The sequence below is a fragment of the Ochotona princeps genome, chromosome 26, assembly GCF_030435755.1.
Source record: "Ochotona princeps isolate mOchPri1 chromosome 26, mOchPri1.hap1, whole genome shotgun sequence".
Taxonomy (NCBI): domain Eukaryota; kingdom Metazoa; phylum Chordata; class Mammalia; order Lagomorpha; family Ochotonidae; genus Ochotona; species Ochotona princeps.
The window spans coordinates 2,522,143-2,534,577 of NC_080857.1; the positions used below are offsets into that span (position 1 = coordinate 2,522,143).

General features: G+C 59.5%; 1 protein-coding gene across 1 annotated transcript; it reads right to left on the bottom strand.

Annotated features, from left to right (window-relative positions):
* Positions 1-2,254: 2,254 nt before the first annotated feature.
* Positions 2,255-7,029, bottom strand: SLC25A47 (solute carrier family 25 member 47). Its single transcript, XM_004584529.2, has 6 exons — positions 7,002-7,029; positions 5,992-6,035; positions 5,697-5,768; positions 4,393-4,575; positions 3,264-3,591; positions 2,255-2,701 (listed from the first exon to the last, which is right to left on the bottom strand). Exons 1-6 carry the CDS (start codon positions 7,027-7,029, stop codon positions 2,421-2,423), a joined length of 936 nt encoding a protein of 311 aa, XP_004584586.2. The 3' UTR covers positions 2,255-2,420.
* Positions 7,030-12,435: the final 5,406 nt, after the last annotated feature.

The window sequence follows — 12,435 nt, forward strand, 5'->3', positions numbered from 1 at the left end:
ACCTGAGCCACGCCAACCTGGAAGGCCTGTGGCAGGATGCTCGCAGCAGTTCTGGCCGTCCCCTGCTGCGTGTATTCCCAGCGGCCTGGCAGGGGGAACAGACAGATGTGCTCACGTCCAAAGGGAAGCACAGCTGCCTCGGCCATGTGTGGCCCAGCACAGGGAACCTACTGCCATGCACCTTGCTCTCCTGCCACGGGCCCAGCTCCATGTCCCAGGTGGGAAACCAGCTCTGAGAGGAGAGGGTCCCTGTCCCAGGCCACACGTGACTTCATGGCATAACAGGGCCTCACTGTCCAGAGAGACAGAGATCCGATCCCAGGCCTGGGTACCAGTTCTACCACAGAGCCCTGTGTGCAGCATGAGCTTCCCGAGTCCACCTCCTGCAGGGCTGAGCTTCCGTCCAAGCCCAGGCATGTCTGCCTGAAGCCCACACAGGACGACCAGATTCATCAGGCACCTGGTCCTGCCTGTGTCACAGGCGCAAGTGTGCAGATGAACTGAGGGACACTGCAGCCCCCAGGGCTGGCACTGTCCAGCAGCCAGCGTGGATCCCGGAGTCAAGGCCGAAGGAGCCCACACTGAGCAGCTGGTGGACTACAGGCACTTCAGCAGTGTCACTGCTCTGAGCATCTCGTAAGACGAGAATAGCCAGGGTCGGCCGCCCCCTCTGCCCCGTGCTGCCGAAAGCTAGTCATTTTCTGTCTTGCTTATTTGCTTGCTGTTAAGATTTTATTTGGAAGTCAGTCATTCAGTCTCGTGGCCTCAACAGCCAGGTCTTTGGCTTCTTCAAGTCCCCTGAGCCCAAGCACTTAGCTTACCCTCCACTGCTGGGAGCCCATGGGGCTAACATGACTAGGTCAGTGTAGGGCACTGTGGCAGAAGGCAGTCTTTGCTGCCCCTCCTGCCCACCACCAAACTATGGCCAAGACCAGCAGCCATCCACCGTCAGGGCCCGTTGTGCCAGGGCAGAATTGGCGTGGTTGGGGGTGATGTCCGGGGGCCAGCCTTGAGCTGCAGCCACACGTGTTCAGCATGCCTCGATTCTGTGATTGGTGCCCGGCTGTGGGAGCCCTCACCCCACCCAACACTTACTTCCCATCTGAAATTTCAATTGTGTGACTCTGGGTCAGCCCTTCTCTTCCAGCTCCTTCACCCCGTTTTAAAGAGCAGGGTGGCCACTGCTGCCCAGAAAGCCAGAGGGGCCCTTCCTGTGAGCTGCCACCCCAGTAACAGCCCCGGGCCCCGCCTGAGCCCACTATCCAATGAGGCAGACTCAGCAGGGCCAGAGCCACAGATGCTGCCACTGATGCCTGGGCCATAGGCGTCTGCAGGACAGGGGCGGGTGGGGATGAGGAGTGTCACCATCCCTCACTGGTGCCATTTCCCAGACGTCCAGTGCGAGGGGCTCGCAGGAACCTGTCAGGAGTGCTGGGCCTCGGCAGGCAGCACGGGGAGCTTCCTGGAAGAGGGAAGGCCTGACTAGTGCAGTTAGAGGGTGGGAGGCAGGTGCCCAGCACTAGAGGCACCTTGGACTTAGTCCAGGCCAGAAGTGGAGCAGTGGGAGCTCTAAGGACATCCAATCTGAAGATAGTCAAGGCCACTGTTGGCCAGCTTTACCAGAAGGTTTAGGCTGTCCGTGGGAACCTCCCACCCCTCCCTGCTGTGTGATGCCAGCAAGCCCTTCTGCCTCTCTGGGTTCACTGTTGCCCTGGTATCAGGCTGCTATGGTACCCACCCCCCTGGAGGGAAAACAGCCACAGCAACCCAAGTGCAGGACCAGAGCCCGAGAAGCGGGGGACAGGAAGCAGCTGACACCACCCCCACACAGCAACACCCCTGAACTTCCTCCAGAATGTTTTATTGACATCAGCTCCCGGCCTGCCCATCTTCACATGACAGGCAGCACAGACTCTGCAGCAAGCTTGGACCCTGCCAAGCCCAGCCACGCCCAGCTGCCCTGGTCGTGCCCTTGGAGCAGCCTGCTGCAAGTGGCAGATAGCAGTGTCGCCACCTTCCACCACAGCCCCGGTGTCTGGTAGAGACAAGGTGCTGCTAGGGGGACAGTGACATGGAACACATGGGCTAAGAGCAGACTTGAACTGTGGTGACCAGGCCAGGCCAGCAAAGGCTTCTCGGGAGGATGAGGGCAGAGGGAGTGAGCAGCTGCAGGAACAACTCCTGTGTCAGAGGTGCGCTCCGCAGCTTGTGTGGCCCTCAGGCTGAGCCGGGGCAGCTGCAAGGAGGCGGTCAGTAGCTGGGCCGGCCAGGCTCAGGCCCTACCCTGCTGACTGCAGGAGGTTCTCCCACTGTCCTGGCTGAGGCCCTTTGGAGGCCTGACCCCAACCACAGCCCCCGTGGCCTCCTCTGGCTGCCACCACAGTCCGGGGAGGTGGCTGGCAGGTTGACCACGGGTCCCACTATGTGGATAGACCCTGGGCAAGCTTCAGCACACCCTCATAGGCAGCAAAGACCACCATGTTGACAGGGAAGGCACGGCAGCAGTTGAGTGCCAGCCCCTTGAAGAGAACCCGCGGCCCCTCCTCACGCACACTGGTCACCATGCAGTGCAGGAGGCCCCGGTAGCGTTGCTGGCCCTGTCCATCAGCCTGCAGGCGCGACTTGATCACGTCCATGGGGGTGGCCACAGCCCAGGCCAGGACCCCAGCACAGCCTCCAGCTAGCAGCACACCCAGAACATCTGCAAAAGAGACCGGGGCACCCTCCCATAAGCAGGGAGGACTGAGGCTTAGAAAGAAGAATATGGAGCCCAGAGCAGTAGCGTAGCAGCTAAGGGCCTTGCCTCATACATGCCAGCATCCCATATGAGTGCGGGTCTGGTCCCAGCAGAACCTGCTTCCCATCCAGCTCCCTGCCTGTGACCTGGGAAAGCAGTCAAGGACAGCCCAAATCCTTGGGACCCTGCACCCACATGGGAAACCAGGAAGAAGTTCCTGGCTCCTGGCTTCAGATTGGCTCAGTTCCAGCCGTTGCGGCCACTTAAGGAGTGAACCAGTGGATGAAAGATCTTTCTCCTCCTTTCTGTATATCTGACTTTACAATAAGAATAAATAAATCTGGAATAGTATGCTACTCATTAATAAAGGGGAGGACGGAACATGGTTAATCCAAGGTCACACCTTGACCTTGACTCTTAGTGACCCTTAGTGTCCAGTCCCAAACAGATCCTTGAGTGTGGCTCCATCAAGGTCTCCCTGCCCACTGGCCCGACTCTTCCCCAGCAGACCCCAAACCCCACAAACCTGGCTGGCTATGGCCCGTGGCAGTGAGCCACTCGCAGAGGATGGCGTAAGAGAGGAAGTAGGTGGCAAAGGAGTGGCCATCCCGCAGGAGCAGGGCCGAGGCGCCCTTGTAGAGGCCCCGCAGCCCCTCCTCCCGGGCCACCGTGGCCAGGCAGTGCAGCGGCCCGTGGTACTTGGGCTCAGGCCCTGGACCCGCATAAGGTGTGGGACATGCCGGGGGTATAGCCGAGAGCCAGGGGGCCGAGGGCCGCCGCTGCAGCTGCGGCTGCTGCTGCGTCTGCATTTGCAGGCGGACCTTGGCCACTTCTGTGGGCGACGTCAGGAATACCTGGGCACAGAAGAAGTGAGGGTTAAGACGGTCCTGGAGCTCTGCCTGCTCGCTCCTGCACCTGGCGGCAGCTGGAGGGCATGACAGCCTGGGCTTCGAGGCCAGCTCTACCCCCCCAAGGCCAAAGTCAGAAAGGTTTTCAAAAGTCACATCCCTCCTGGTGCAGGCTTCAGGGCTCGCTCCACACAGTGCAGCAATGGGATTGTTAGTGGCTGCTGCATCCATGCCAAGTCCCCTGCTGTAGGGGAACACCCACAGCCCTGTCCATTCCCTACCAAAGGAAGAGACAAAAGTTCCCAGAGGCACCCGAGTTTGCCCAAAGCCACTCAACAAACAAATCAGAACCAGCAGTCGAGCCTGGTGGTCTAGACCACTCACCCTCTGTGTGCTGCTTGCGTGGGTCACACACACACACAGCCGCCTTCCCTTGCCACCCTGCTGTTCCCTGATGCTTCGACTCGGGCCCTCCCCAACAGGACAGTGAGTTTAGCAGGCAGGGCCCTTGGCCCCCAGGCACATTTGAGAAGAAGCAGTGTGTGTGGCCGTGCCAGAGGCCGACTGTGGTGCCCACATTACGCAGAGAGCCTACGCAGCCAGTGAGGTCACCAGCCCAGATACCCCGGCCTCCCGCAGACTTCCTGTCCCTCAGGTCCTCAGGCCTTGACAGGACCACCCCCTCGCCACAGCCCAGTGGGCAGCCTGGGCCCAGCCTGGTAGCACTGGCTCCACACAGACTCCTGCCAACCTTAGACTCTTACAAGGTCTCTGAGGCCTCACCGCTGCCCGCCGGCCCCCACTCACGCGCACGGCCCCGGAGGCGAATCCCGAGAGCGCGATGTCAGCCTTGGCGGGCGGAGCGTTAGCACGACCATGCCTGAGCGTGCAGATGTGCGCCAGGCAGCGGCGGTAGGTGCCAAAGGACACAGACGAGACCAGGGACACCGTGCACACGGGCAGCGAGAGGCCGCGGTAGAAGCCCCACACCTGGGGGACAGGGCCCTGTCAGGCATGTGACCAACCCCGGGGAGGGGCTGCCTGAGCCACCCACCCTGGGACCAGGGGTCATGGCAGCAGCCAAGGTCTGCCCAAACCACCGCAGACCCTCATCCTAAAGGGGCGGATCCCAATACTCAAGTTGGGAGGTCACGGCCAGGCTGCCCAGGGGTAATGGCCATGAACTGCCATGTCCCACGGTCACCCTGGGAGACCATCACCTGGGCCCTCCTCCAAGCTGGGCTCCAGGCTGGACTGTGCCAGAGGTACCAAGGGACTGCACCACGGGGTGCTCAGGACGGGGGACAGGAAGGCAGCAATGACAAGGCCTGGAGTTACGGCCGGCCCTGTGGCAGAGGTCCACCATGTCTGTAGTGCCAGCATCCCATAGGAACACGGCTTCAGGCGGCTACCTGGGCGCTGTACCCAACTCAGACCCAGACCAAGTTTCTGGCTCCTGGCCTGAGCCTGGCCCAGCTATGTGAGTGAGTGAGTCAGAGGATGTAGCATCTCTTTCTTCCTTCTTTTTATTTTTTTAAGGTTCATTTATTTTTATTGGAAAGGCGGGATTACAGAGATAGAAAGATCTTCCATCCACTGATTCACTCCTCAAGTGGCCACAATGATCAGAGCTGAGCTGATCCGAAGCCAAGAGCCAGGAGCTTCTTCCGGGTCTCCCATACTGCAGGGTCCCAAGGCTTTGGGCCGTCCTCAACTGCTTTCCCAGGCCACAAGCAGGGAGCTGGATGGGAAGTGGGGCTGCCGGGACTAGAACCAGCACCCATATGAGATCCCGAGTGTGCAAGGCAAGGACTTTAGCCACTAGGCTACTGCACTGGGCCCAGCATCTCTTTCTTTCACTTTCTCTGTGTAACTCCACCTTTCAAATAACCAATGTAAAAGTAAAAGACAAGACAACCCCTCTCCTGACCATGCCCCTGCTGTGTGCCAGACGCCCCAGCTCAGGCCTCGCTGAGACAGGGATAGCTGTTCCCATCTGGAAGGTGAGAGAGCCATGGTCGGAAGGCAGCCTCACATGCCCTGCTGGGAGGAAGGGACAGGCCTGTGCCCAGGGCCCCACATCCCCTTGCCCAGCCCGGCCTGAGACCTACCCGCTCCTGGCGATATGTGTCCCGGATGCAATGCCAGATGCCTGTGTGCTTCCACTCTGTCTGGATCCTGACCTGGGGGAGAAGCAGCCTCAGCAAGTGGCCAGCAGGCCAGGGATGGTGAGCCCACCCAGGGAAAGCCAGAGGGCCTGGCAGTGCCGTGGCCCCCAGGACCAGGGGCAGGCACTGAAGGCCCCATGAGCCAGGCAGGGCTGCGTTGGATCTGCATTCTACAAAGGTCTTCGGGCCAGAAGTGGGGTACAAGACACACTCAGGGTGGCCTGGGGTGTGGTCGCACCTTCACCGTATCCAGGGGGTAGCCCACAGCAACTCCACATATGCCTGCAGGAGAGAGGCATTCTTCGGTGAGCATGGAGAGTAGGGCTGGCCAGCGCCGCACGGCGCACCCCCACACTGAGCTCTCCTGTGGGCACCAGGGCTCAGCAGGCCTGAACAGGGTCCCTGTCTCGTCTTCTGTCCAAGTCCTTCATCCCCGAGTCGTGGGGGACAGGTGGGCAACCAGGGCTTTCCCTGGAGTGCCATGAAGGGGCCATGGTGCACATGGAGCAGACGGGAGGCCTCAGGCCAGGCTATACCCAGGATTAGGAATGGGCCCTCAGCTGGGCCTGCACCTCCGTCTGCTGTGGCCCACCCCCACCACCCTGGGGCTTCACACAGTGTATGTGGGAAGGGCATCCCTCAGCGCCCCAGAGCCTTCCCACTGTGGCCACAACACCTTGCTGCCACCTCCAGGTGCATGCCTTGGTCTCCTCTGTGGGGGCTCCTGCCCAGGCCAGGGGCTGGCCTCGGGTTCTCCCCTTACCCCTGCCGGGGCTCGGGGCTGTTCTGTCTGGACCCCCTTGCCCCAACACTGCTCCCTGACTGTCCGGTGCTGTTTGACCAAGCAGGCCAGGCCAGGGAGGCGTGGCAGGGGACAGGGTCAATGGGGTTTCTCTCACAGGGTCATCTTTCGCAAGGAGCTTCCTCCATGGAGGCTGAACCGGTTAACCAGCAGGGTGGGGCCCCGGTAACCAGGCCTCCACATCTCCTAGGGGGTCCCTGTTGGGAGACCCAGCCCCTCCTCACCCTCCCAGGGTTGGGGCTGTGGCCCACAAAGGCCTCAGTACCCTCTCCCCACACCATGTACTGACACTTGATAGCCACAGCCTTCACACCTGGGCCACAGCCCGCCCTGGGCGTCCACACCCACAGTCCTCCCCAGACCAGCCACTCCCTCCCTGCCACAGGACCCAGCACCAGCTGGGCCTTGGTCCTGGCCCTTCTGAGCCCACTGCCCCCACCAGTCACCTCCAAAGGCTCCAGCGACAAAATCCATGGATGGCGTTGGCAGAGGGCCTCGCGTGCGGCTGCCTTAGGGTGCTCTGCTAGGCTGCCACCTCGGGTGGCTTCAACAGCCTGGCCCCTCAGCCCTTATATATCCGTGGTGGGCGGAGCGATGCGGCGCCCAGGCCCAGACATTACCTTCCTAGAAGCACAGGTCGATGGCCCACATGCCACGTGGCTGCTCCCCAGCCCCCCTCCCCCGTCCCCCAGGGCCCCTGCCCCAGTCCCCTGGTGTAGGTGAAGTGTGTCAAAGTTCACAGAGGGTCAAACAGAGCCCCAGCTACCAGCAGCACCTCCAGCAGAGGCTCCAAGCAAGCGCAGGCAAAGGGACCAGCCCTGGTGCCCCCGCGCCTGCTCCCACTCTGGGGCTCTGCCATGGCTGGGTCTCCCAGAAGCCTGGCACAGGGGCGGCTGGCCCCTAGGGGCAGCCATTGGATGACAGCCTGCAGCCATCCTAGCACCTCTCCCCAGGAGGGATGCCGGGAGGAGCCGCCCTGGAGGCCTCTCATGCTTGGCTCAGAACCTGTCAGCACCCACCCTGTGTCACCCCTGCTCCAGGGGACCGCCCGGTTCTTGGCACAGCCTCTGCGGAGTGGGGGAGGGGCGGCTGTGGCCATCTGAGTGGTCCCCAAGGTGCAGGCAGCAGCAGGAGGCCACGTGCCGGCTTGTTTTCCTGTTCTCCCATGGGCTGGCCTTGAACGGCGTTGACAGGGCTGGGGGTGCGGGGCAGCACCCCTCAGGAACACAGCGAGAACTGTGCCAGCTGCCAGGGCAGAGGACAGAGGGCAGGTGCTAGCCCTTCCAGCGGGACCTGACAGAAACATGACCCAGGGTCTGGGGAACACTGACACCCCCTCCCCACAGCTGCAAGGCCTGGGGCAAGCTGCTGGCCTCCCAGCACCCCAAGTCCTGTACCCCCAGAATGACAGCTCCATGTGGGGGTCAGGGCTGTGGCAGCCACATGGGAGCACAGGCCGAGACGATGGAGGTGACCCATGGCATCCAGCACTGGCGTGGGCAGCAACAACTCCAGTTAGCTCAGAGATGCTAATCTGAGAAGCCAGGGCTGTGGACCATGAAGCCCGGGGGCTAGCGGCCCGCAGTACCCAGCACAGGAAGTGTGCCTAGGTACTGCAACCTGACTCCCTTGCCTCTATATCCAGAGTCACCCCTTCCTGCATCTCAGCCCTCTAAAGCCACACTCGGCCCTCTGTCCCCATCCCTCGGCCAGCACGAGCGCTGACCCACCCCTGGACACCCCTTCCCCGTGTCCCTGCCACCTCCTTCCTGCCAGCAGACACTGGTCCCCCGCGGAGGAGGGGGCAGATGACCAAGAGCTAAATACCAAAGCGCGGAGAACATCACGAGGAGTGCCAAGGAGAGGAGTCAGGCGGGGGGAGTACTGGGGCAGGCCGGGGAAGTCATGTCCAGGAAGAGGTCACCGCAGCCAGCGCTCCCTTGCCCTCTACCCCCTGAGCAAACATGTCCAGACTTTACCCCTTTCCCAAGACACAAATAGAAAACAGGCCACCTCACTGTTCACACTTTTTAAAAAATATTTATTTTCCTGGGGCCAGAACAAGGGCCCAGTTGGTTAATCTTCTACCTGTAAGGGCCAGGATCCCGCATGGGTGCCAGTTTGTGTCCTGGCAGCTCCACTTCCCATCCAGCTCCCTGCCTGTGGTCTGGGAAAGCAGTCGAAGATGGCCCAAAGCCTTGGGACCCTGCACCCACGTGGGAGACCTGGAAGAAGCTCCTGGCTCCAGGCTTCGGATCAGCTCAGCTCTGGCCATTGTGGCCACTTGGGAAGTGAACCAGCAAGTGGGTCTTTCTCTCTGTCTGTGCTTCACTTTGTAAATCTGTCTTTCCAATAAAAATAAATCTTAAGAAAAAGCAAGGAAGGAAGAAAGAAAACAGTTGGTAAGAGATGAGGGGTGGCCACTCACCTGGACAGTGGGCAGATGGAAGGACGTGCCCTGCACGGAGGGTAGGTGGAGTCAGGGATGAGTCCCCTGGAAGGGGTATGGCAAGCCTGGGGTGTCTCTCAGCCAGAGCTCTCAGTTCCTGCCGCAGTTTGGTCCCTGAGACTGAGGGGACCCTTACAGCACCTAATGCAGCCCTTAAAATGCTGATTTCCACTTTGCTTCCTGTGCCCAGCCTTTCTCCCGGGTTACAGTGGAGCCCTTTCATGTGGCCAGCGGCTCAGAGCACAGCAGGCGGCCTGGCTTGACCCTTGTTGCATGTGGGCAGTGGGGGAGTCCCTCTACCCTCCTGAGCCTTGTGTCCTCATCTGTGAAGTGGGCCTTCTCTCGCCTCATGCCACGTGGTTGTTGGGAAGCCCAGAGCACCGGTGGGTGGACAGCTTTGTTGCTGTGCACAGCAGGCCCTCTGTGAGCACAGCCGGCTGTGAGAACCTCATTCCAGCACTTACAGCCTCGGGGTGTCCCTGAAAGGCCCAAGACCTCTGTCCCGGAGATGGCACCTGCGCCATTTTTATTTGCATGAGACAACCCGAGCACGCTGGGTCAGGCAGCAGGGGCACCTGGGACAGAATGGAAGTTACCCAGGAGCTGGGAGGCACTGGGGTGGGCTCGCAACACCCAGGAGTACAGGGTGCACGGTGCTGGGGCAGGCAGCAGAGGACACAGTGGCAGGGGAGGGCAGAGATGCCAGGGCTGAAGGTCCAGTTGAGGGGCAGGCTCACCAGTGCCTCCTGCTGGCCTAGCCAGCACCCAAAGGCACTGAGAACCAGTGGACAAGTGCGGGATGGAGCCTGGCATGGGGCAAAGCCTAAAGCTGCAGGGCAGGAGGCAGAGGAGGGGCTGGCCCAGCAGGGAGGAGTGGAGGAGGTACCCAGACCACGCCACTGCCTCCAACAGGTTTTGGCTTGTGGAACACCGCTGGCGTTCTGTGACCCAGACCCAGGTGGGACACACTGCCTGGCTGGACAGAGCAGGCACGCCAGCTCTCCACATTACCAACCTGTGGACATATTTCCTGATTTCTATTTCACACACTCCTTCTCTAATTTTGCCCCAGCCCTGCTTGGGACCCCTCCATGGCCGTTGTGCCCTGTGCAGGCCAATCCAACTCTATTTTTATTCGAGAATCTTGTTCCATGGGTCTATTTTTACACCACTCCCCATCTTGAGTTTCTCTCACCCTGTGATCTGGCCCAGGCTTCCTTCAAGGCCAAGTGTGCCCTGAACAGCCTGGGACAGAGAGACCCACGGCACACCTGGGAGACGCAGGAATGGGCACACCTGTGGGCAGGGCTGGGCTCACCAACCCCAACGAGGGGCAAGCCGTGGCAGCAGCTGCCCAACTGAGCGGCCAGATCTGCATGGCTGTTTTTCATGAATTTTTATCTGAGAGACAGAGACAGAGTAGCCCTCACCCACCAGTCCCTGCCAAGTGTCAGGACTTCAATCCAGGGCTGCCACGCAGGGACCCAAATGGCAAAAAATAGAGACCCTGGAGCTAGTGCCCACACCAGGCCTCCGCCCAGCTGTCCCCAACTCTGCCCCAGGACCCCTGAAGACAACCTTGGGGGGACGCTGCCAAATGAACTGCATTTCCTGCATCCTGCTCAGGGCAGGAGCACAGGAAGCTCAGGAGTTTGCAGCCAGGGAACCTCCACTTGCAGGTGCTTCCCTCCAGCGCTCAGGGCTGGGCTCAGGACCCACTGGCTAGCTCCACCTCAGTTTGTGGCTGCGGCTGCAAGGGCTCTGGGGCTACCTCCTCTCACCAATGCCTGCACTGAGTGCACCCCCCTCCAGAGTCAGAGCTGACAGGCCAGGCCCTGGCGGCTCACCCAGACAGCTCCATGCCCTAGGCACCACCCATCACATCCCTCCCACTTAAGCTGGCCTTCTCACCAGTCTGCAGCATAATGCGGAGGAACTATTTCCAAAGATTTTCATCCTAAAGGTATATGTTTTTTTTTTAATTTTTACTTTAATTGGAAAGGCAGATTTACAGAGAGGAGAGGCAGAGAAAGATCTTCCATCCACTAGTTCACTCCCCAAGTGGCTGCAACGGCCAAAGCTGAGCCAACCTGAAGCCAGGAGCCAGGGCTTCCTTTAGGGGTCCCACGTGGGTTCAGGGTCCCAAGGCTTGGGCCATCCTTCACTGTTTTCCCAGGCCACAAGCAGGGAGCTGGATGGGAAGTGGAGTGCTCATACGGGATGCTGGTGCATGCAAGACAAGCATTTTAGCCACTGAGCCGTCGTGTTGGGCTCCTGAAACTGCATTTTAGCAGTTTGAAACAAGCCCAAAGTTTCCAGAACTTACCACCACCCCATTGCCTCATTTGTCTCCCGAGTCCCATCCCAGAGCCTGGAGACAAAGGTGCTGCCCTTTGTTTCCCCCATTTTTTTTATTATATTTTTGACATTCTTTACATAGTTAATTAGAGTAAAAAGGTTCAAGGGCTACAGGAAAGTTGGTAAGACTATTATTTCCATATTGTTTCCTTCATGTATCTGTGGTAAAGGGGGGTTTTAAGCAAGAAGCCCCACCCAGTCTCCCACCCACCCCAGGTCCCCGATGCGGGGCATGCTCTGAGGGTCTTGCTCAAGTGGTTTTGATAGTTCAACAGTTATGAATTGGTGCTAATCTCACCATTCTAAGCACGATGAGGTCATTGAAGAATCCACTGATTGACATAGTCCATCTTAGAGTCTCTGTTTGCCCAGTTTTTCACTGCCAACATATGGCTGGGGTAGTTGATTGACTTGTTCTGTCCTCTGTCTTTTCATGGTTAGGGCTCTCAGTCCGGCAGTTCGATTGGGGAGATATCCCCAAAGAGACTTTGTCTGAGGTGTTCCCAAACCAGATTCTTGTGTGTACTAGTAAGTACAGGGCCTGGCACAGTCCATCGCCCCGATCAGCTGGTTGTTGCAATTGCTGGGTCAGTTCTGTTTCCAGCGCTGTCTTTCACGCGAACCAATGGGTGTTGCAGTCCAGCCTGGTTCTGCCCAGTACACACTCGAAAGGTGCTGCCCTTATATACACACATGTCACTCATCTAGTCTGAGAGGATCCTGTCTTCAAAACCCACCCACCATGGGCCCGGCGTGGTGGCCTAGCAGTTAAAGTCCTCGCCTTGAATGCTCAGGGATCCCATATGGGCGCCAGTTCTAATCCCGGCTGCTCCACTTCCCATCCAGCTCCCTGCTAGTGGCCTGGGAAAGCAGTCAAGGACGGCCCAAAGACTTGGGTTCCTGCACCCGCGTGGGAGACCCAGAAAGAAGTTCCTGGCTCCTGGCTTCGGATCAGCGCAGTACTGGCCGTTGTGGTCACTTGGGGAGTTAATCATTGGACGGAAGATCTTCCTCTCTGTCTCTCCTCCTCTCTGTATATCTGACTTTGCAATAAAAATAAATAAATCTTTAAA

Coding starts and splice junctions, on each gene's coding strand:
- SLC25A47 (XM_004584529.2), bottom strand. CDS start 7,029: ATGGATTTTGTCGCTGGAGCCTTTGGAG. Junction 6,036..7,001: donor TGTCGCTGGAGCCTTTGGAG/GTGACTGGTGGG, acceptor TCTCTCCTGCAG/GCATATGTGGAGTTGCTGTG. Junction 4,576..5,696: donor ACACATATCGCCAGGAGCGG/GTAGGTCTCAGG, acceptor CCTGTCCCCCAG/GTGTGGGGCTTCTACCGCGG.